Raw genomic sequence first — 25,535 nt, 5'->3', positions numbered from 1 at the left:
CAGTGCACTGTAACTAGCTAGTACTGCATATGTAGTGTTAAAATAGTGCTATGTTGGCAAAAAATTCCTACTTGAACTCCAAATTTGAGATTACATTGAAGATGTTCTAGTTTTTTTTTTTTTTTTTTCTGAAAATGAAATATCAACTTTATTGAAATTTAACATTCATCATACAAGAGAGCATGAAGCTCATTAAGAATGTCATTCCTATGAATGCTACGATCAGAGAAAAACCGAGAGCGCTTAACAACAATGTGACATAATGTTTTATAATTAATTATTTATAAGAGTATTAGGTACCATATAGAGATACTCTTTTAACATCTATTATATATACCGTTTGTATTTATAAATACATTGAACTCAAGTTTGAAAAGGGATTAAACAAGAGTCGCAAACAATCTTTGAAATTCCATGACCTAACATTGTTGATTTAAAAATAAAAAGAAAATGGAAATCAACAATTGAGGTGTCCTATTTCAGATCTTTATTAGTGTTAAGTTAATTTAAGTTGTTGATTTGCTTATTTTCTTAAAAGATTGGTTGGTGAGAAGGGATAAAGACAAAACTCGTCTTGAGATTGAAACTCCCTTTACGGCCCAACTACTTCAACACGGCTACAACCTCTGCTCCGTCCACTTCAACAATTTGTTATATTATTATATAATATAACCAATTATATTAATTAATTAATACACTCCTAAGTCCTAATCACAGGCCAAAACCCACTAATTAATTAACATTTTAAAATGGGTTGTGCTTGAGCATCCTATTCTCAAAAACCTTCTTTTAGAACTTATTTTATGTTTTCCAATTTTTTTATTATTTATATTTTCGTCATACTCTTATTGGCAATCATTTAATTCTATTGGATGTAGAAAATAAACATGCTACTAGTACTCATGCTTGAAAACTGAAAATTTTGGCAAATGATAATGATAGATATATACGACAGGATTTTATTGATTTACTGATTTATTTTTTATTTTTTTTTTTTTTTTTGGGCTTTCTTTGTCATATGTGGCGTAAGAAGTGGGATAAAGACATAAAAAAGAAAAACTTTAAACCCTTTTCTGAAAAAAAGACTTAAGAAAAGGGAAGTTGATCTTAAATAAATATATAATTATATATATAGTATATTTTGCGTAAATGGAACTTCTGAAGGTTGATGAGTCTGCTGACGTTCTACTAAAATTTCAGATTGAAAGCTGCGTAGTAATTCTCAAACCTTTTAAGAGACAGAATTCCAAGTTTATTAAAAACATCTCTGAAGTACTTCAGGGCTTTTCAAGCTAACTCGTAATTAGAGTTCATTAATATTCACATCTCCTCCTTTTCCATATCTTTGATTCATTTTCTTAATTCTTAATTTAATATATTTATTTTTGGAAAATCTCCTTCAAAAAATAATTATTTATATTATTTATAGGAATAACAAGTTGTTGGTTCAATTATATATAATAACAAATAAGAAAAATATATAGTTTATGTATGTGCCGACTGCATGGTGAAGATGAAAGACCCAGAAAAGTAGTTTTTGCTTGGTGGCTAATCGGCAGTGCCACTCTGCCACGATGTTGACATTTGACAAAATAAAAATTAAAATTGATGATAACTGCTATGCTACCAAATTTATTGCATATTATGGCTACGTGCACGCTCATCAATTCTCCATTAATAAAACTCAAATAATATTTTTTATAACAAAAATCTCAATAACTTCTCTAATTATATCTTTATATATAAAAAATGAGTTATTTAATTATTTTTATTAATTTAACAAAATATACTTCAAAAATAAAAAATTCTGTTTTTTTTTTTACTTAGTAGGATTAATTTTATAAATATATATAAATATTAATATTATTTATTTTAAATTAATTTAAATATATATACAAATATTAATATATTATTTTAATATTAGAAGTAGGTTGAATTTTAATATTTTTAAATTTAATATTTATTTTATTTAAAATTTAAAACTTTAATTAGATTTTTTTAAAAAAATTAAAAAATTAATAAATAATTTTTTTTAATTTATAAAATTTTAAAATACATATAATAAAATAAAAATTAAAAATATAATTAAGTATAAATATTCTTACGCTAATATTATATGTTCGCCTACAAAAAAGTCATGCATAAGAAACTTATTAATTCATTTAATCCATATAAATAAAAAAGGAAAGTACGTGTTCGTTTTTATATAATTTTAATTAGGCTTCGAATAAATAATCAATAAATATTAGTTAATAAGTTTATCGCATAATAATTAATGTCATGAATAAATATGATAGTATTTTTCTTTTGTGTTTGTGTGTGTGGCAGTATGATACTGTATATTGAGTTGACTGAAGCCAGTTTCTGTTGAAAATTTATATATGATAAATAAATCTACAACTGAAAAAAAAAATCTATATAACATAAAGGTAGAATCAATTTTGTTAAATGGAGTAGTATTTTTAGTTTTATTTGCTTAAAGAGTGATCATTGATCACACGTGGGGAAGTAGAACCGCAGTCGGCGGGAATTTATTATCTTAAAGTTAAAAAGCTTTGTCTCTGCTTTGCCATAATGCCATATGCCCGGTAATACTAATACATACATAATTAGTCAGAAACTAAAACCTTATATATAAATAAACAGAAAGAGAGGAGGACAGAGAGAGAGGTTTAAAAGATTGGATCCGAATAGAACGGACTTCATTCAATTTTGTGCTCTGTCATCGAATTGTGTTATGTGATATATTTTCTCCATATTATCTGGCTTCCCTTTTTCTGTCCTCGGTGGATTCCTTATCTATTTTTTCACAGAGGGAAAGAAAAAGGAGGAGGGAATTCCCCGTTCCTTCTCCCTTTCATTTTTTTTAATTCTTTTTCTTGACAAAAATAAACTCATCAATGCTGGATCATCTTTCCATCCCAGGTATTTATATTTATTTTTGTGTGTGCATGTGTGCGTGATTTAACTTTGTAATGAGCCTCTTAGAATAATTATTGGGTTCAAAGAGTTTATCATTTTTGTAAATAATTTATATATTTATATATTTAATTTTATTTATCGTGGGGTTTTTGCTTTTCATATATGGTTATAGAAAACGCTTTTGTAATTGTTTGTCTATTCCATAAAGTGTTATTGCAACATTTTTATCACAATCAATCAACGTATCAACTTCTGTCCTCTACTCTTTTGAAATAAAAATCCTATTTGATAGTGATAGGAACTCTCATACATCACTCGTCCCATAAACATTGACATTTGAATGTACTCATTTCATTTGCTAACTTGTAAGGAAAAAGAGAAAAGAGAAAAAAGTTCATGTTACTATTGTAAAATTATATGTTGTACATATCATTATCTTACTACTATTCTGTGTGTTTTCCAGGCTTTTTCCAGGGATGGAGATCAAGGGGATGGAGTATTTATATTAGAGTGGCTTCTGGGGTGGTTATATTTTAAAAGGAATTTATTCTTTTCTATTCTTATGATAACCAATTTACTCAGGAAAACTTCCTAGAAAGGCATATCAATTTTAAGGTATGTACTCAATGGTTGTGATTTGCTTCCTAGGAAAATTTACTTTAATGATTTGGCTGATTGCAAAGCTTAGCTTGCTCCTATTTAGTTAGTTGTAACTCCCAGGTGTCCATGACCTTTTGTTTTGATACTTTTTCTTGATTTAGTTGCTGCAGGTTTATTTTAGTATATCAACTGTTCTTGGTGTTTTTCTTCTTCTTCGTCTTCAAAATGGGGGCCTGTGTTTCGAAATCAAATAGAAGGATCGTAGCAAGTCGAAATGGCTGTAGAAGATCTAGTGGAAAACGAAGGGGAATAATCTCCACTTCCATTCCTGATGTGCCAATCAGACGAGTTAGTGATGCTGGAAATCGTGTTAGAGATTTTGATGTAAGTGAGCTTGTTCATCTTGGTTTCAAGAAAGGTGATGCTACAACAACCCGCAAGAGATCAGAGGTCTCCAACATGAAAATTCACCTTGCTCAACTTCAATGGAACCATGCCCAAGTTGACCCAAATGGCGGTATAACAACTCTCTTTTGCATTTCTCAACATTACCCTTTTCTTATTACACATTCTACTGTTCTGTTTTTTTTTTTAAAAAAAAAAAAGAACCCTTTTGTTTTCTGACTATATAATCCAATTTTTATGCAGGGGTATGCCAAGAAGAAGCCTGGTTTGACTCGGTTAGCATTCTTGATTCTGACTCAGATGATGACTTCAGTAGTGTTCATGGAGGTAACTAAAGTACTTTCCATCTCTTTTGTTCTGTTTATGACTTTATAAATGATATGTGATATTAAACTCTGCTTCTTTGTATTGAGATTTGGTTGCTTGGGTTTTTAGATGGTTTTCCTTTAGCGGCTAATCCGATTGGAAGCATACCAAACACTCAACTGGTCCAGTACGAAAGTGCTTCATGCTATGTGGATTCAGGGTGTAAGTATGAAGAATTTTATGAGAGTTACTTGAAAATAGATGGAGCCACCACAACACAGTACAATAATGACAAGAGTACTTATCAACCATTGTCTAGTAGTCCCCAACACCCTCAGAGAAAACAACAATCCACTTTGATCATGCTTTCTTACAAGAGAAAATCCGCTGATGGAAATGAAAAGACTGAATTTTGTACGTTCATTTCATTTTGTTGGATATCACTCATAATAGTAATACTTAACCCTTGAAGTTAACAAAAATCGCCCTCTTTTTCTTCACAAAAAATCTGTACCAACCAATTCAGGTGCTGCTGAGAAGCTATTATATCGTCCAAGAGCAGGACTAAGAATACCATGTTCAACTGGGGATAAGCCAGTACCTGGATGCTGGTCAGCCATTTCGCCTTCTGTTTTTAAGCTCCGCGGGGAGAATTATTTTAGGTAACTTTCTTTTCTTCCTCTTCTTTTGTTGTTGTTGCTGCTGCTTTGTTTTCCCATTAGAGATGGGAATGTGTTAGGCTGAAAATGTTTTGGCTTATATGCAGAGATAAACAGAAGCAATCGGCTTCAGGCTTTAGTCCTTACGTACCGTTTGGTGTTGATTTATTTATATGTCCACGAAAGATTAATCACATTGCTCAGCACCTTGAGCTCCCTTCTGTCAAAGCCAATGACAAAGTACCTTCCCTACTAATTGTTAATATTCAGGTTCATTCTCTCTCTCTCTCTATATATATATATATATGTGTGTGTATATGAATGTCGAATGTTTGATATGATATGACAAGTCTTATTTGATCAATCTGAATTTAAATTCGTTGTCATTTTTGCAGCTTCCAACATATCCAACTACCATGTTACTTGGAGATTGTAATGGAGAAGGCATGAGCCTTGTATTATACTTTAAAGTTTCTGAGAATTTTGACAAAGAAATCTCTTCTACATTTCAAGACAGCATAAGGGTATTGCTTTCTTTTCCATTTTGCAATGTAATACATGTATAAATTGTCCATGAATATTGACCTTTTCTGTTTATTTCAATAGAGATTTCTTGAGGATGAGACAGAGAAAGTCAAAGGATTTGCAAGGGAGTCAATTGTGCCTTTCAGGGAAAGACTTAAAATTTTGGCTGGAGTGGTGAATCCAGAGGAGCTACAGTTGGGTTCTGCTGAAAGAAAACTAATCAATGCTTATAATGATAAGCCAGTACTCTCACGCCCTCAACATAGTTTTTTTAAGGTTAAAATAATAACTCTTGTTGATGATGTACAGACATGAATGAACTCATTCAACCCATTTAAAATTTTAAAATGCTGATTGTGTTCTTTCAGGGACCAAATTACTTTGAGATTGACCTTGATATACATAGGTTCAGCTATATCTCTAGGAGGGGACTTGAATCATTCCGAGACCGTTTGAAGAATGGTATTCTTGATTTGGGCTTAACTATTCAGGTACCAATTTTATGCTAGTTGAGCTGATTATTACTTAATTAATAGTTCCTCAATTTGTTACAAGTATAAAGAAACTGACTGGTTTTTATCTATAATATGTTATGTTTTATAGGCACAAAAACAAGAGGAGTTGCCAGAGAAAGTGTTATGCTGTGTGCGGTTGAATAAGATTGAGTTTATAAATCATGGCCAAATACCAACTCTTGTAACTATTGATGATTGACTTGGAGTTTGGACTATATATATATAAATATTTATATTTATACATATAATTAACGGTACCATGGGGATGGGGACATTGCTTTTGAAAGTTTACAATTCCGGCCAAACTACAAAGAAAGTTATATCAACGTAGTTGGCGTTAAAAATGACACAGAAAAAATTAGAGAAGAATAATTCTTTCGGCATTAAAAAAATATATATATGTCCAACAAATCAACAATTGTTCTACTTCTTGGTTCTTTTGAAGTGTTTTGTATCATTTATTTATTTTTTTTAGTGACATTTTTTTTTTCTCTTTGTTATTGATTCTGTGACCATTTATATAATATGTTAAAAATTGATCAGGATGTAATATTAATTTGTTTAATTATGATAAATGGTTATTCTTGTTGTAAATATTAATAATTATGTGGATGTTCAAATCTTTTATTTATTACCATTAATTGTAATCAATATTCATCTTTTTCTTAGTTTCCCTTTTTTCTTAGTTTCTTAATATCTCACTCTTGTATTTGTATAAATAGGGGTTCACCCTATTGGAATAAACAACTCAGAAATTCTCATTCACTTTCTCTTTCTCTCTTCATCTTCTTCTTCTTTCCTCTCATTTACTTTATATTATTTTATAACACGTTATCAGCACGAGTCTCTGCCCAAGCTTCAAGCATGAGTCTCTGCCCAAGCTTCAAGCATGAGTCTCTGCCCAAGTCCCAATGTAAGTATCTTGTTAAAGTTCTTGAATTGTTTCAAAGTCAAAATACACTAAATATATATTTATATATATACTCCTCTGACTGAAACAATTTCAAGAATCATTTGGTTTCTTTTTTCTTTTTATCTATATATCTATATATTATATATGTATGTATATATTTTTATATATTTATTATTGATTTTATATATATATAATGTTCTTATCATTCATAATATTTACAATATATGTGTGCCTATGATATGATAGAGAAAATCTATATAAATTATACATATATCCAGAAGATTATGTATCATCGATAAAATATTACATGTATCCTAAAGATTATGCATCATCGATAAAATATTGCATATATCCTGAAGATTATGCATCATCGATAAAATATTGCATATATCCTGAAGATTATGCATCCTCGATAAAATATTGCATATATCCTGATGATTATGCGTCCTCAATAAAATCTTGCATATATCCTGAAGATTATGCAAACGTAATATTCATTATATAGTTGATGGATATATAATGAAAGAGATGAATACATATTTATATATATGTTCTTGGATTCTTTGAGGACAATGAAAAGTAATCTAATATCGATATAGATTTTGACAAACATTTCCTGAAGTAAATGTTTTATATTTATCGAAAAAAATGATTGTATTTATGTGAATACAACTTAAGAATCATTAAAAATGATTATTATTGATGCAATTTTATAGTGGGTTTTGAATACCCAAAAAGAATGTTAAGAAAATTGCATTGAAACATTAAAGTATAAGAATAACAATGAGCATGACTAATGTTATTTAAATACATGAGGCAATATTTATTGTTCATCATTCCCTGCAGAGAATGATACGAATTGAAGTCAATCACTTTTAAAGATTCCTCGTATTAGTCATGTTATTATACATTGTTATTACTTGCAATGTTGAAAATTATTGAATCTGACATATGTTACAGATTAAATTTTGCATACATCTTGGAGACTATGCAAAAATTGCATTCATATATTCTTTGAAATATCGTAAAAGAAATTGTTGAATAATTTCTTATATTTTTTATGGATGAACAAGTAATAAATTTTTAAGAAATTTATAATAATGTTCTACTTGTTCAACGTCATTCCCCGAAGTGAATGTAATGATTTTAAATAATCAATGACATTATTTACTACTCAAATATTTCCAGAAAAAGTGGAAACAACTAAAAGATGAGATACCACACATAATCAAAGTGCATGAAATTTATATATCATGTGTGGAATTGAATAATAGTGGTCGCGTACCTGTAGTACGGTATAATCAAGATAAAAGTATACTTGATTATTTAATAGAATGTGAATTGTACAAACTTATTGTACATTTAGAATATTTAAATATCATTACCTAAAGAGAATGAATAGACATGAAATTCTATTTCAAAGAATATAGATTTCACATATATTGGTAATGCCAGAAGTAAATTAATATATACATATTTTATTATTTCTTGAAATCAATAGTTTTAAACTATTGTTAGTACAGGATATGTATATATATAGTTACTATATAATTCAGTTTGCATATTCCCAAAAGTGGATACATAATTTACTAATATTTGTTAGTGATCCAATATAATCAAAGTGATAAAGAATCACAAAATGATTATTTGAAAAGCTTCCTGAAGAAGTCTTACATACAATTGCTACTTGGAGTAGTAAAATATATTTGTATGTACCTAGATGTATAACTTTTATCTAGTTATGAAAGTAATAAGAAATAGCTTATTGTATGTACTGGTTGTACATTTAAATATATAATATATCAAGTCATGATAATTAGACTAATGAATAGTATATTAATAAATTAGACGACTTGTTAAAAAGATACTAGGAAAAATGAATGATATATTATGGTTATATCTATTTGACCATTACAATAACATGATGAAGTTGTCATGTATCTTTAAATTATACACATCATTAAATTGATGATAGTGATTCCTGAAGAAATATAAAGTTTAATAAACATAATAGTGACTCCTGAAGAGTGTATATGTTTTGGAGAATAATATAATTATATTATTCGTGTATATAAAAATGAAAGTTTTTATGATTACTTATATGTTGTAGTGATTTTACATTACCTTGTGAAAGTTTCATTGAAATACAAATTATAGTGAACCTGAAGTTCATGAATTGAGTTATTTTGACATGATCAATCATATGCAATAAATTGTCAAAGGATTTGACTAAATTTTGTTGAAGAACCAGAAGATTCTTCTCATTATTAATTTATAAGGCTCAAAAGAAGAATATGCATATATTTGTACATAAAAAATATTTAGATTATATTTCTTAAAGAATCTTGAGCCATTGTTAGATTTTTATTGCATAGTTTCTTATCGATGTGATAAGGTTTTATGATCATGCATTTATAAAATGTGCAAATTTATGTATTTCTTATTATACATGTGTGACTCATTCTTAGAAATGAATTAAGTTCATAAGTATTGAACTTGAACCTGAAGTTTATTGAACCTGAAGTTCAATGTCATATAGTATATATGGGTTTAAATAAATATTGATTCATTGTGATATATTGAAATCCCTACAGGTGTATTAATATTATTAGATATCACAATTTTTAAAAATTCTCTCGAACAGGGGGAGAGAAGCAGTTGGGATCGATGATAATTTTTGAAAAATGATCCTTGCACAAAGTATATAAGAACGATATAGTTCAAAATGATATATACCAACTGCAAATCAATATTACTCAAAGTTGAGATAGAATGAGTTGAAAACGCCTGAAGCGTAAATGAACAATATAGAAATTATTAGTAAATGTTCATTTGATTTGCCCTGAAGTTGTTAAATCTAGAGGTACTCATGGAGATACCTTAATGTTATAAAGTATTAAAATGATAACCGTGATGAAAACGGTACTCGAAGAGACTCCCAAGAGAAGTTAGACATAACACATTTCATCATAATTGAATCCCTGAAGTGATTCGTTATAGGTACCTATAAATGATAAACATATTTGAGAATATGTAATTTAAAGAGATCTCTATAAGTTATGTCAATATGGGAGGAAATTATCATTTATTAAAAATTTTTGTCGACAATAAATATTGAATGTGTGCATATGCAATAAACTAACATGAGATAGCAAGGATCATTGTATTAGATTTGTCGAGAATTATCGACATACATTTTGATTTTTGGCCAAAATATTATGACGCAGTCCAGGAAAATTTACTCACATAAAGTGAAGTAAGACCTGTAGGGTGTGCAAATAAATATTTCTAATGAGAAATTTGCATATATGTATTTGTACATAATGAATTGTTGTACAAAGTTTGCATAGACATGAGATTGATTGAAGTAAGGCTTAAATATTGAGAAAATATAATCATGATTTGATTATAGCCTGGAATATATTTTATGAGAATTTATAAGCGTCACATAAATGTTGCAACAAAAGATTATTTATTTGGAGCTCCTAATATAGTGAGAATTTGAAATAAGCCTTATTTAAAAATTCTAGAAGAATTTAATACATGTCTTAAGTGATATAAATTCTAAGTCGCGCGCACTATATGACAAAGATCTTTGTATGACATAAAGACATGTAAGTAAATTATTGTTTGAAAAATACGTATGGTTGTCTATGCAGTATAAATACGTAAATTATACGTTGTGATAGACTCTTGAAGAGTTTTTGATTAATTGCAAAACAAACTTTTATTTCTTTTGTATATCGAGAAATATTAAATGTATAAAGTTTGTTCATTAGTATTGAAGTCCTGAAGTACTTCATATGTATTAAGAATTATAGATATATGATCATTTGATATGGAAATTAAGATCATACAACAAGATGGAACAAATATATGGTCTTGGAGTACCATCATTGTTACAAACGAAAATTTATATTATCATTAATGTGTTATGTTCATATCTACTTGAAATGTTAAATTTTAGTATGAACAAGATTGTATATACACATGAATGATACAATTAGTTGGATAAAGATTAATGTTCCACGAACCCCTCATCTATAATTTAGAAGTCCATACATACTCTGGAAGAGTTATAGAAAATATATGATCAAAGATTATATATGATGATATTTTAAAAGTGATAACAATAATCTTATGAGATCTATTATCACCAAAAGAATTATGGATCATATGTGCATGAGGGGAAGACATATTCATGTTGCACTCTTTTTCCCTTAGCTCAAGTTTTGTCCCACTGGGTTTTTCCTGGCAAGGTTTTTAACAAGGCAACTTGCAAATAGTTATGAATATGAAATATATATTGTACTCTTTTTTCCTTAGCTCAGATTTTGTCCCACTGGGTTTTTCTGACAAGGTTTTTAAAGAGGCAACTTTAAATCATGTTAACATACTTGCATTTTATGAAGCAAGTAGAGAATGTGTGTGAGTGAGATCATTGACATAGCATATTCGGGAAACATATGGATTGCACTCAATAAAGAAGTATCAACCCAAGCAATTCTCTATGGATAATACTGCTTGCATCGCTCAACTAAAAGGATGGTACATTGAAGGAGATAGAGTTAGAACACATTTCACGAAGTTCTTCTTTATACGCTTCAAGAAAATACATATTGGTGTTCAACATATTTAATCAAGTGTCAATCTTGTAAACTTATTCACAAAGTTATTACCAACATCAACATTTGAGAAGACGGCAGATAAGATCGAAATTCGTCGATTAGAAGATCTCCACAAATGCTTAAATGAGGGGGAGTTAGTTTACACTATACTCTTTTTCCTTTGATCAAGTTTTCAGCAAGATTTTTAATAAGACAGTTATTATGGACATCCAAAGGGGAGTGTTATAAATATTAATAATTATGTGGATGTCCAAATCTTTTATTTATTACCATTAATTGTAATCAATATTCATCTTTTACTTAGTTTTCCTTTTTTCTTAGTTTCTTAATATCTCACTCTTGTATTTGTATCTATAGGGGTTCACCCCATTGAAATAAACAACTCAAAAATTCTCATTCACTTTCTCTTTCTCTCTTCATCTTCTTCTTCTTTCCTCTCATCTACTTTATATTATTTTATAACAATTCTGTATATTTGTATATTATTGAGGCCCTTGTACAAATGGCATAGAGTACATCTTTCTATTTATCCTTAGTATCTATACTTTGTTTATATCAATTAATGGTATGTTTACTTAAAGAGGATGAGACTTAATAGTTTGATATTGATTCTCTTTACTAAATTTTAAAAAACGAAAAAAATAATAGAACCCACACAAATTAGGAAGAAAATAAGGAATATCTTTCCGTTTCCTAACTTAGTTTATTTTAACTTTAATTTTATTAATTAAAAATGATGAAGATAAATATGCCCTTTAAAAATCTATAAACAGAAAATAATTACATGTTGTAGTGATGGCAATTTTATCAAATAAAAGCATTCTGATTACATTTCCTAGTAGTGTAAACAAAATAATATATCTGATTTTTTTTTCCGAACAGTCTATTAAACAGCATAATAAAATATTGTTTGCGATTATTTTCTATTTTAAACCAATTCATTTCTCTCATTGATTATTCTAATTCCACTTACAATTTAATTAACGCGCTATAAAATCTTTCCCAATTACATCAATCAAAGTAAAAGGAGCAGTAGACTCCATAAAGTTACAATTTGCGTTAAATGGAGAAGCTTCAGCCAAATAGTAAACAACTCATTTAACAAATGGCTTAACAAAACATAAATTTATATTATGTAAAAAAGACAACAAAACCTAACATTCAATAGTATACCAAATGCATAAGTCATTCTAACAGAACTTCTAGTGGCTTGTACAATAACCAAGCTATTAGATTCAACCACTACATCACGATTAATGATTATCCTTCAATCAGTTCAACAGTACTTCCTTCAGACCTGATAATCAATTAAGTTTTGTTGGTTAAGTTTTTATTTTCTGTGTCACAATTTCTAACGAATTCTATTGTAACAGAATTCTAGTTTGTATTTTGTCTTAACATACACTACAAATAAAATGTTTTCCTCCTCAGAATGTTTAAGTAAGTATTCTTGGTTCTGAGGCTTTTCTCTTACACTCTATCTCTGTTTTCCTTTCCTTGCACTCTGTGTCTGTTGTTTCATGGTATCGGAGCACCTCTCACGTCCATGGCTTCCTCCGACAACAATTCGTCTCCACTTGGCATCACTGATCCTAGGCCTCAGGCGCCACCCCCTGCTGCTGCTCCTCCTCAATGAAATCCTTTCTCGAATTCCTTAACGTCTTATCTTACAACCAAGCTCGATCGAGCTAACTTTCTTGCTTGGAAATCTCAAGTTGTTCCCATGGTCATTGGTCATGACCTCGATGAGATATTGTTTACCAGTATCAGTCCTCCACAAAATCTTATCAATGGTGATCCCAATCGGATGTATCTTCAATGACGAAAGAAAGATCAATTGTTACTTTCTTGGCTCAGATCATCAATGACTAAAGTGATTCTTGGAACAGTCTCTAACTACAACTCCTCCCATGCTGTTTGGATGACCCTTGAGCAAAAGTTTTCCAGTCAAGCGAAAGCTCGGTTACTTCAGCTCAAAGGATAATTATCCAACATTCACAAAGGTAACCTCAGGATCTCTGACTATGTTGATAATATCAAGTCAATTTGTGATTCTTTAGCTATTGTTGGTCATTCAATCATTGATCTTGATCTCATTCTTCATTTGCTCAATGGCCTGGGACCAGAGTTTGATCCTATTGTTTCTAGCATCACCTCTTGAAGTGATGCTCTTACATTGGAAGAAGTCCATGCTCTTCTCATGTCTCATGAGACTCAACTTGAACGACACACATCCATGATGGATCTTTCTAATAAGAGGCTGCCAATCTCACCTTTTGATCAAGAAATGGCCCTTATCGTCATCCTTTTGCCTCTGGCAGAGTCATTAATGGTGAAAACCAATCAAGATTGCCTCCTCAAAACTATGGTTGACCTCCTTCAACCAATAGGCCTCTGTGTCAGCTATGCCTGAAATATGGGCACACTGCACCAATCTACCATTACATATTTGACAAGAATTGGGTGACCCCAAAAGAGGCCTTACCTCAACCACAAGTCAATCTCACAGAACAAGGTGGTGGCCATGATCATCAAGCACATGTCACTCAAACTCTTCCAGACTTTGGTGATGATGTTAGCTGGTATGTGGACACTGGAGTAACTAATCATGTTGCCTTTGCTATGGAAACTTTGGATTCTGCTACTCCCTACACTGGCCAAGAATCTGTTGCTGTAGGAGATGGTAAAAATTTCTTATCTCTCACATTGGTAAAACTACTCTTTCCTCTTAGTTCAAATCCTTTAAAACTTCAATTTTTGTCTTACATGTCCCTTTAATTACCAAAAACATGGTTAGTGTTTCCAAATTAACTAGAGATAATGATATTTTATTTGAATTCCACAAATCTTGTTGTTTTGTCAAGGACAAACAATCAGGTGTTGTCCTACTCAAAGGGATTCTCAAGAATGATTTGTACCTGTTAGGGGATGATCACTCCAAATTGTTCAGTCACTCTCTTGAGTGTGATCTTGCCACTTCTATTCTAGCTTCATGTAATATCACTTGTAATAAAATAGCATCGTTTACTTCATGTTGTAATTCAATTATTACTGCAGTTTCATCTTGTAACAATTTTTCTATCAATAAAGATGATCTTTGTTCGAATAATGCTAATATGTCCCTAATGTCTTTAATACTACTTTGCATAGTGATATAAATTTGTGACATAGCAAACTAGGACATCTAGCACCTGCAACGCTAAGCAAAATATTGTCTACATCCAACATAGCACACTCTCTTAAGCATCTTAAGTTTTGTAATTCCTATCAACTAGGGAAATCCATAAACTTTCTTTCTCCCTATCATCTAGTAGAGCCTCTCAACCATTAGAACTTGTCCATACTGATCTTTGGAGACCATCACATGTTGTCTCCAAAGACAACTATAAATATGACATTATATTTATTGATGACTACAGCAGATTCTCTTGGATCTTTTCCTTAACACTAAAATCTCAAGCCTTTGAAGTGTTCATAAGATTCAAAAGTCTAGTTGAAAAAAAATTCAACTTACCAATTAAGGTTGTACAAGCTGATGAAGGAAGTGAATATATACCATTTGAGAAGTTTCTAACTGACCAAGGAATTAAATTTCAGCTGTCTTACGCACACATTCATGAGCAAAATAGAAGAGTGGAAAGGAAATATAGACATGTTATAGAAACTAGATTAACATTGCTTGCTGATTCAGGTCTTGACATGAGTTATCGGTGGCATGCCTTGTTGGGATTTTATGCCCTAAATAAAACCCATCTTAATCTAATCTGATTTGTTATCAATAAAAGATTAGAAGTCATTTATGTTTACATGTAGTTTTCATGTTTATGGTTTAATATATACAAAATCTGTTAAGTCCAGAACATATAGACATTTACAATTATAGTGATGTCAACACAGTGGAATGTGATTGTGATTATATGCTTCAAAAGACAAAGTCCCTGTTTCATCAGTGCATTGGATTTACACTGATGTGATAATCAGCGATGAAGTGTACTTACACTTTACATCAAGTGTTATGTTCTTTCCAGAACATTGGCAAAGTATGCTAGTTTCGAATGTATGGAGTATACATTGGAATGGGACCGGTATTGATCTTGGTTGAGATATTATAATCTTACCATTGTATCTTTCTGAGTCAATATCACTAATTGATCTTAGATCAAAATATCTTAATCCTGACATGCTTAGGTTCAATCTCAGGAGTGTTATTCATGTTCTTTGATTTGTTCGTTAAGCCTACTTTTTGGTCAAGGTGATACGTACATTTTGGGAACATGATAGTACAATTGAGTGGAAGCGCTAAACATAGATATGGAATCTATAGCTTCTATCTGGACATAGAAGTGAAACGATGATTTCCTTCGAGCTTGGCTTAATAGAGATAAATGGAAGAGCTCTTGTTTCAGTAATTATATTAGCTCACTGAAACATCATTTATAGGAAGCTAAGTGTTTTAATGATAAAATACATTAAGGGGTGAAACAGTAAATTTATCCCGACTCGGTGTAAATCATCTATAGAGGATCTTTGATTATTAAGATTAGAACGATGGTTAAATATTTATAGCGTATCTATATCGTGGAACATGTAGAGCGTTCTATATGACTGAGAGTGCAATTCCAAGTTCTATGGTGGATGCAATAAGGAATTAATAAGTCAGGGAATTTACTTGGTAAATTCTAGTTCTGCTTATTGGAAGCTAGGTTGTATAACCCCATGGTCCCCATACTAGTTGAGACCATACTGCTTGTAAGACTCGGATAATTTATTTTAATTAATCAATTATAATTCTAAAATTAGACTATGTCTAGTTTATGAATTTTCACGAAGCAAGGGCTTAAATGTGAAGAAAAGAAGTTCAAGGGATTATTTATTAATTAATAGACTTTATTAAGTCTAATTAATAAATATATTAAATGACAATTTTATTTGATAATTAATTTTAATTATTAAATAAATAGTTTTGGCATTTAAGTGGCTAAAATTGGAAAAATGATATTTTTGAGAAAATAAGGAAAAAATTATAGAAAATTGGGAAAATACCAAAGTGGGGGTCCACATCCTATGGCCGGCCACTCGGGAAGGATTTTCCATTTAATGTCTTCAATATTTTAATGCCTAATTAATTCTAACCTAAACCTACGTGGTTGCCTATAAATAGATAGTGATGGCTCACACTAAATGATGATGAAAATTCACCTTCAATCAAATTTTCCTGAGCCTTCTCTTCTATTATTTTCGAACTAAACCTTCTCTTCCTCTCTTCATATTTTTCATACCTTGAGTGATAGAGTAAGTGCCCACACACATCAAGTGGTAACTCAATCATAGTGTGTAAGGCTATGAAGAATCCAGAATCAAGAGAAGGACATTCGGATTCAGATCTTGGTGATACCCTGCTATAGACAGGATACAACAAGCCATTAATATTCCGCTACACCCACTGTAAGGTTTCTGAAACTTTATATGTGTTTATTTACATTGTTTTAGAAATTCATATTTAGGATGTTAAATAACATACATGGTAATAAATCTAGATCCTGGTAAAATATATTCTAACAGTATAAACTTCTTCATGAAGGTCCCCATGGAGGAAGGCATTGTTTATGTCTAATTGGTGAATATGCCAATTATACATGGCAGCATGGGCCAAGAATATTTTTAAAGTATTGAACTTGCAATAGGGGCATAAGTTTGTGAAAAATCAATGCCTTGCCTTTGGTTGAAACCTTTGGCAATAATGCGAGCTTTGAACCTGTCAACATCCCCATGTTGGCTATATTTAATTTTCTGGATTGGAATTGCTCTGCGATGGAGATCTAGCATTGATATTTCTTCGAGGAACAGCTGAATTGTTCATGGTAGGAGCAGCAGCAGGTGGATCGAACATGATATCAGTTGCTGGTGTGTTGACCAAGGATAAAGGAGCACCATCTTGCGATCGAGTGGAATGTCTAGCCATGGAAGCAGTGGGCAGAGAAACTTCTGATACCATATGAGAGAAAGAAACAGAAAGAAGAAAAGAATTGAAATCTGTTATTTCTCATTGATTGAAAAAATGAATACAGGGCAGTCTATATATGTAGCCAACGGAGCTTAGTTAGTTAGGAAGGAAGAAAGACTAACTAACTTTACCATCTAATTAATCACTAATTAACAATAATAACTAACTCTAATAGTATTATTTTTATTTCATTAATTAGTTATAAGATATTTGTTTAAAAAAAAAGTTTAAAAAAGTATATATTTTTAAATTTTAAAATGATTTATTTTATTATTATTTGATAAATCACACTAATAATTGATCAAATTATTAAAATTATTATTTAATATATACTGACAAGTTTCATTTATTATTTATTTATTATATATTAAAATTATTATTTATTTTATAACATTTATTTTAAATGTAATATTAAAATTATTATTTATTTCTAACATTTATTTTAAATGTAATATGAATACTACATATTATTCACACACGAGTAATATAGATAAATATATACTGACAAGTTTCATTGATAATTTATTTTATTATTTAAAATTTTAAAAATAACTTTTTAATTTTAAAGTTTTTCAAATAATTTAAATCAATGTATAAGTGCCATGTGAAAAGTCTAACATAATAAGTAAATGAGAAAATTAGATGAAAAAATAAGTGATTTTAAAGGTTTACACATTAAAAAAAATAATAATAAAGAGCATTATTATTGAGTACAATAATATTTAATACCTTTTATAAATGACATTTTATGATTTGTTAACGATCTAAAGATATATTTTTTTTTAAGTTATATAGAAGTACATACTTAATTATACCATATGATAAGGGTGACTTATAGGAATTCTTAAAAATAGGTTGAGGCTTAATTGCTATTTGGTACCACGAACAAAGTTGTGGATCTGATCCGCTAGTCCATGTCTCTTCTCCCTTCAGTCTCCCTCAAGTACATTCCAAGATCTGTCAAAAATGTTGCACATGTTCTTGTTAGGGAAGCTCTTCGGCTCGACGAGGACTATTAGACTATTAGTTGAGAAACATTGTTTCTACTCTTTGGGCTGCTACTTCCCGTTTGCTTTCTCTTTGGTTGTAGCTCCTTCAAAAAAAAAAAAGTTGAGAGTTTGGCGCCAATTTAATCTTCTTTGGAAACTACGCCAAACACACCTTACCAGATAGGAAACTCATCATTTATACGGGAAATTTCACCTTTTTTTTTTGTTTTTATTTTTTTGATAACTTACGGGAAATTTCACTTAACATCTGCATAAGTCCACTTTATTCGGAAGATGGAAAAGTAATACATGTCCAGCAGACAAGAGTATTTAGTTGAATATAAACCACGTGGCACTCCCACAACTTGGCACAAATTTAGGACCAAACTACTCAGTAAAGAAGCGTTTCCGAAAACCAAAAGCAAAGCATTTTCAAACAAAACAAAACAAAATCGAGAAATGGAGAAAAAAAACCAAACCATGGAACAAAGCGCCTCCATCAATCTCTCAACACCAATCAGATGCATCGTCAAGCTCGGTCTGTCATCTTATATATTTAGTATTAGATTTTGTTTTCCTTTTTCAATAAATTAATAGTCGTTTATATTTATTGTGATATGATCCCATAGAAAGTGTTAAATTTATTGATATTTTAAGAGAACCATTGCACTAATTAACACAAATAAGGTTCTTACATGCTCACTTAGCTTATTAGATTAATGGGTGTGTTGTGAAATACAGTAGTTGGTTTTGGGAGGATCTTGCTGGATTCACTGTACAGTAATTAAATTAGTACCCATTCCGCTGGTTACCAAAGATAAGGTACTCATAAGTTCACTTGGCTATTTAGATTAGATTAATGAGTGTATTGTGAATTTACAATAGTTGGTTGTGGGATGAGGATCTTACTGGGTTCAGTGTACAGTAATTAAATTTGTACCCATTACACTGGTTACCACAAATCAGATACTCACAAGTTCACTAGGCTATTTAGACAAATGGGTGATTGTGAATACAGGGTCCGTATATTTTGTTTGCTTTGGGGTAATTGGGGTCAGTTTGATTAATGTACAATTATAGAATGCATTGGCAAATAGTTTTGTTAATGCTTTTTACAACATCCCACTTTCGTAATTTAATGGAGCAGGGGGGGCAGCAATTACTTGCAAGAATGAACTAGAGACAATACATGATGAAAACCTCAAGGAGGTTTCATTGCAGCTGAGGGAATCCATGAATGTGCAGTCGCCTTCTGGCAAGATTCTTGGGATGGATTGGAGCAAAGGAGCTGGAGAATCAGAAATTTCATGCAGCATAAATGATTTTAGTGCTGTGCCAGCAATGGATTCCAGCTCATTTATTGTTGTTCACGGTGCAGGTTAGTTTTGTGGAAAGCTTCATTCACAAGTTGAAATATATGAGATTGAATAATGGGTATTCATATTACATATAATTTTACCTGTTGATCCTTAGTAAAAGGTTCTCAAAATCAGACCTCAAACTTGATCCTTTAGGCTTTAGAAACCAAAGCTTTGATATTTGTGTTTTATATGGTTTATGATCATATGAAAACAACACTATAGGAACATCTTTATTTGTAGAATTCACCACATAAGAAAACTTAAATTGAAGATATGCAATAAGAAGTTTTGTCTTCCACAACTATGGCCTCAGGTTCTTTTGGGCACTTTCAAGCTAGTAAATCTGGGGTTCATAAAGGAGGACTGAACAAACCTCTTGTTAAGGCTGGTTTTGTTGCTACGCGCATTTCTGTAAGACTTGAATCCTTTTATTTCTTGTGATTCTTTTGAAGTTTTAAATTCATCCACTACTAAACACTGGAAACTTGCAAAGTTATTGAAGATAATGATGGATAAAGTAGACATTTATGACACTTTTGTCCTAATAAAAGTCAGCTTCTTGAGTTGCTGTGTTTCTGTCTTTCGAAACTTTAGTCATCTTAAAATTTGATCTGCCTTTCTCTCATTCCTTTCTTTTCTTTTTTTTGTTGAAACCTTTCTCTCTCATATTATTCATAAATAACAAGATCTCTATACTTATTTTGATAATTTCTTGATGGTCTTACAGGTTACAAAGCTCAATCATGAAATTGTTAGAGCTCTAGCCAGAGGTGACAAACCATTTAATACAATTTAGTGATGACCATTTCTCTTTCAAATTCACTATTTTGATAAATATATCAGATAAAGTCAATTTAGTTTGTCTGCACTTTTGTTTCAGAGGGTATTCCTTCTGTTGGAGTGTCTCCATTTTCATGTGGATGGTCAACCAATATGAGAAATGTGAGTAACTTTATTACTCTTGGCATAGTATTCTAAAATTACTCATTTTTACCTTTTCTGAAGGGAAAGGGTCATTAAATGTTTTATAAGTTTAAACACTTGTTATTTTGACAGATAGCTTCAGCTGATTTATCTGCAATGACTAATGCTATTGATTCTGGTTTTGTACCTGTAAGTTTTTGGCCTATAATTATTCTGACACTTCTTTCATCATAATTAGCTTACCTAGCTTCTTACTGTTTAAATCTTTTTTATGCTTTGAGTGGCATGAAATACAAACTAATAGAAATCCACCATCAGAATTCTCTTTGAAATTGACCACTGTAATATATCAACAGAGCTAGAGTCCTTCAATAAAGTTTATAAATGTGTGGAGGCATTTCTTGATGGGAGGTTTGTTATGAGACCCAATGCTTCTTAAGAAAAACACACATTAGGGGATTGGTTTAGTGTACTTGGGTTTGATGGCAAATCACATTATTTAATTATTGAAATTGGCCATGCTCATGTCATAGTGTATACAATTCTTGAAGATTGCAACAGAATACATATCCACCTTGTACATCCTTGTGTGCTGACTAATGCGCGAATATCTTCTTAATAGGTTACCCATGGAGATGCTGTACTTGATGATGAACTGGTGTGGTCCCTCTGTTTAAATTAATCAACTCTAAGTTCTGTAGTTCAATCGTAAGGATGTCTAGCTCATTGACTTTCTTAATCAGGGATGCACCATACTGAGTGGAGATGTTATCATACGACATCTGGCAGCACACTTCAAGCCCGAATTCGTAGTTTTTATGGTATTTACTCATGAGTAATAACTTGCACTCGCATATTTGACATTTTAGGAAGGGACCATAACTTTTTATTCTTGGAACAACAACATGAATGGACCATAATTTTGTTCTGTCATTTTATGTGGATTAAAGACAGATGTTCTTGGGGTATACGACCGACCACCATTGGATAGCACTGCAGTGCTGTTGAGAGAAATTGGTAATGCATCTTTCAAAACCTTGCTTTCTTAGACCAAAATGCGTTTTGTAATAGTGAATTGAATTTGTGGAATTATTTCTCTTACTTAAAAGAAAACAATGTAATCAACAGAAGTGCATGAAGATGGGAGCTGGTCAGTTGTGAAGCCAACACTTGAGAACATAAGTAAAGGTTAGTAAAAGTCAACTGTTTTTGTGTTTTATATCACAATACTAGATGACAGTTTCAGGATACAAAACAACAATTTCAAAATACCCAGTTCGTTGGTTATCATTGCAGTGAAAACAGATGTAGCAGCTCACGACACAACAGGGGGCATGGAGACCAAGATTTTGGAAGCTGCCATGATTGCAAGACTTGGGATAGATGTCTACATAGTCAAGGTAACTTATGTTTTTCAAAGAAACTTGTCTTTGTTTTCCTCAGTTCATATATCATATTCGGGGTGTTGAAATATTTATCTTCATTACAGGCGGGAACAAACCATTCTTTGAGGGCATTGCGTGGTGAATTGAGAGGCAATGTTCCTGAAGACTGGCTTGGGACAGTAATTCGATTTTCAAAATGATCTAACTTAAATTGAATAAAATAACTTTTTTTATTCTTTTGTCCACATGAGCCATTAACTTGATGAAGCGCACAAAACTCACGGTTGAAACTTCCATGAGACTCTAAATCTCTTATTTTGTGGGGAAAATGAGATGAAGACACGTCAAATTCTGACATTCATACTGCAAGCACGTACTTGAGTTCACTCAATCTGCTAGACATTAGATCATTCTAGTTTCAAGTACTTTTTCGTTTGCCTGCCTACTGATGAATATAACTCTACCTAATACGCTCACATTTTCATGTATTTTCTTCGAAATTTATTTTATTGACCCAGTTATATAGACACATTTGGATCGTGGTGAAGAGCATGGTTAGGGTTCTGCAGCCATCACCAAAAGATAGAGATTTGAAGTTATTTGAAAGCCCCAAACAAGCCCAGATAAATAAAACAACAGGACATAATTGCATCGTTCTATCCGGGCCAACTAATCAAATGGAATGCTTTTAGTCACACAACGACCATAGCATAAACTCCGCCTCGAGCATAGAGCAAATACGACACAAGAAACAAAAACTTGCCTTGGACAGACAATTCGCTATTAATAATAATGGCTTGCTCTTTTCATTTTGAATTGAAAAATTGCAAGTTCGTGTCATACAAACCCAAAATAAAGAAACCCAAAGCAAAACAAGACTAGGATCAATCCTGGAAAGTCGCAAGCAAAAATTGTTTGGTTGACGTACCCTCGAAAGTCGTAACCTACAATCTATATCAAAACTTGGAATCAGTATACTAACTACTAAGCAGGGCGAATTACTCTTTTAGCTGAGTTAACTGCCAATACTGGCAAAATAGCTGACTTAATTTGCCAATACTGGCAAATTAGATACAAATACAAAGATTGGATTGCACGTTTTGCCGGTTCATACAACATTAAAAAAAATATTGAAGTTGAATATGATAATTTTGGTAACATCTCATTCAGAATAATTTGCAGGAAAAATAAAATAAAACGTGACCACATATTCTCAAAGCAAATAAAACCACCATCAACAACAAAGCTGTATCACAATAAATTTATGGTCTTAAGATAAAAAAACATTTTGAGTTTTGATAGAGCAACACGCAATGAACTACTTGGGGCCAATGTCCTTAAGGGCACAGATCTGCTCCTCTCCCATTGCAGACATGACAGACACGACAAGATCCTTCCCATCAGCAAATCCATCCTTGATCTGTACAATTCCAAAGCCATGACCATTAATTATTAGCTATAATAATCACCACCTAAAAATTTCTATCAGCGTTGCAAGGCCAGAATAGATAAACTGACACATCAATTCCCAAAAGAGCATAATTAATGACACATCAATGTCTACAGAGATATTGACACAGATTTAGCAGAAGTCATTCATATCAACAAACCTGCGTGAGCAGACTGTCATCAGTTGGAAGCTTCAGGTCATCCTTGGTATTTCCATTATCAGTAAGCAGACTCACCTAAAATATCATAACTCAAGTTAGCCCAAGTTGAAATGACTAGTGAAACAATACAAGAAAGGGGTGAACAAATATGACCCAAAAGTAGTAAAAAAAGGAAATAAATCTTACAAATCCATCCTCAGAAATATCAATCAGCTGGTAGTCAGTACGATTGACATGAGGGACCTGCAATAAAAAGACACGAGAATGGATAAAGTGAGATAAGAAAAGGTGTCAAAACGATAACACAAACAAGACAAAATAGAAGAGCAAAGAATGATCATACATCACAATTGTGGGAAGATGGAACAATATCTTCCAGCTTCTTTGCAGTGAAGATATCAATGGCAACAAAGTGACACTTAGCGTGACCGTGCTTTCCAGTTTTGGAAGTGGAAACTTCAACAACCTGTAAATATTGCAAAGTCAAAGATTTTCTTTAGAACAATAATAATAAACTCATCAATAGAATCAATAAACAATCATTTCCATGATAAGATCCTTCTTGCATCAAAAGTTTTCTTTAATAATTCGTTTAATTAAATCAATCCAAACATGTGAGTTATATATAACCGCCACGACGAAACAGAAACAAAGGAAAAATAACAAGCTATCTTCAATAATCCCTAAATTATTGACCCAAAACATGCAATAAGAAACTTAATAAAGGGTTTCGAATCCAACATTTTCTAATACCAGACAACAAATTTCTCATTTTCGACCGAAAGCTATCACATAAAGCACAGACGCTTATCACTACCACAAGCCCAGTCAAACCCCAATATACCAAAACAACATCGAACAACAAAAACCCAATAAAGATTATGAGAAAAAAAAAATCAAACTTTAACCTTATCTTATCGCTTATTTGGAACAAATAACAAATAATAAAGAATAAAAATCCAAGTTCCAGATCCGTAGTGAATCCAATCTGATAAAAGGAAAATGATAAAGAGAACCTTGCAGGGCCTGCCCTTAATGACGATGTAACCATTCTTGCGGATAGTACCAGCTTGCTGAGGATAGGTCTTGGAAGCTCCGGCGTCGGCCTTGGACTCAAACTGGTGCTCCTCGTCCGACATAGCTGATTGAGCGGAAAAGATGAAGAAGAAGAAGAAGAAAACCCCAAAAAATGGAAGAAGGCAGAGAAAAGAAGGGTTGAGGAAGATGAGAAATGAGACAATTTATATATGGGTACAAGTTTTGAAATAATATTTGTGAAAGAAAATGAGGAGGAGTGCTGCGGACTTGATCTCAAACAAAACCTAGGGTTTCAAAACAAAATATTTAAATAAAATAATAAAAATGTATATATCTGATGAGAAATTGGAGATTTTCCACCGTTGGATGGAATGAGTTGAAGAGAATCAAATGTTTATTAATCAGCGTTTATGTGACGCTTGCGCATGTGGGATTCTGTCACGATTCGCCTCCTCAAAAGGGCAGTAACTTTTTCATTTTCTTTTTTATTTTTATGTTCATTTCTTTTTAGAAAACTTGCCATCATCCAAATTCCTCAAATAGGCAAAAGCTATACAATGATACTAGTCTCGCTAAAACCGAAATTGCCCTTGTTCTTTCCATACAATTTGCGATTTTGCTTTGCATTCCCGTCCCTTTGAGTCTTGCCGTGAGACTTTGAGTCGTTCCTCCGTCACTGTTTCTGGCTCCTTGTGACTGCTTTAGTGGTCGTGAGATTGTGGTTTTGTTCAGCAGTGTTCTTAATAGCTCT

At 31.6% G+C, this 25,535-nt stretch overlaps 3 protein-coding genes across 4 annotated transcripts; 2 read left to right on the top strand and 1 right to left on the bottom strand.

Annotated features, from left to right (window-relative positions):
* Nucleotides 1-2,431: 2,431 nt before the first annotated feature.
* LOC115701452 (uncharacterized) lies at nucleotides 2,432-6,959 on the top strand. Of its 2 annotated transcripts, none has more exons than XM_030629259.2 (11): nucleotides 2,432-2,925; nucleotides 3,386-3,537; nucleotides 3,693-4,039; nucleotides 4,171-4,254; nucleotides 4,363-4,647; nucleotides 4,760-4,895; nucleotides 5,000-5,162; nucleotides 5,288-5,416; nucleotides 5,499-5,693; nucleotides 5,786-5,908; nucleotides 6,021-6,959. In XM_030629259.2, exons 3-11 carry the CDS (start codon nucleotides 3,748-3,750, stop codon nucleotides 6,129-6,131), a joined length of 1,518 nt encoding a protein of 505 aa, XP_030485119.2. In that variant the 5' UTR covers nucleotides 2,432-2,925; nucleotides 3,386-3,537; nucleotides 3,693-3,747; the 3' UTR covers nucleotides 6,132-6,959. The 2 variants fall into 2 exon arrangements, with proteins under 2 accessions (XP_030485119.2, XP_030485118.2); XM_030629258.2 differs by having other exon boundaries at nucleotides 3,684-4,039.
* Nucleotides 6,960-18,311: 11,352 nt separating this feature from the next.
* Nucleotides 18,312-23,500, top strand: LOC115698781 (isopentenyl phosphate kinase). Its single transcript, XM_030625955.2, has 12 exons — nucleotides 18,312-19,004; nucleotides 19,614-19,844; nucleotides 20,141-20,238; nucleotides 20,555-20,597; nucleotides 20,708-20,769; nucleotides 20,884-20,940; nucleotides 21,374-21,409; nucleotides 21,495-21,572; nucleotides 21,702-21,768; nucleotides 21,880-21,939; nucleotides 22,048-22,151; nucleotides 22,241-23,500. The coding sequence occupies exons 1-12, from the start codon at nucleotides 18,776-18,778 to the stop codon at nucleotides 22,334-22,336; spliced, it is 1,161 nt and encodes a 386-aa protein (XP_030481815.2). The 5' UTR covers nucleotides 18,312-18,775; the 3' UTR covers nucleotides 22,337-23,500.
* On the bottom strand, nucleotides 23,278-25,260 carry LOC115698782 (eukaryotic translation initiation factor 5A-2). Its single transcript, XM_030625956.2, has 5 exons — nucleotides 24,763-25,260; nucleotides 24,090-24,212; nucleotides 23,933-23,989; nucleotides 23,747-23,821; nucleotides 23,278-23,556 (listed from the first exon to the last, which is right to left on the bottom strand). The coding sequence occupies exons 1-5, from the start codon at nucleotides 24,883-24,885 to the stop codon at nucleotides 23,455-23,457; spliced, it is 480 nt and encodes a 159-aa protein (XP_030481816.1). The 5' UTR covers nucleotides 24,886-25,260; the 3' UTR covers nucleotides 23,278-23,454.
* Nucleotides 25,261-25,535: the final 275 nt, after the last annotated feature.

The sequence above is a fragment of the Cannabis sativa genome, chromosome 8, assembly GCF_029168945.1.
Source record: "Cannabis sativa cultivar Pink pepper isolate KNU-18-1 chromosome 8, ASM2916894v1, whole genome shotgun sequence".
Taxonomy (NCBI): Eukaryota; Viridiplantae; Streptophyta; class Magnoliopsida; order Rosales; family Cannabaceae; genus Cannabis; species Cannabis sativa.
This window is presented reverse-complemented; position numbering and strand designations above follow the sequence as displayed.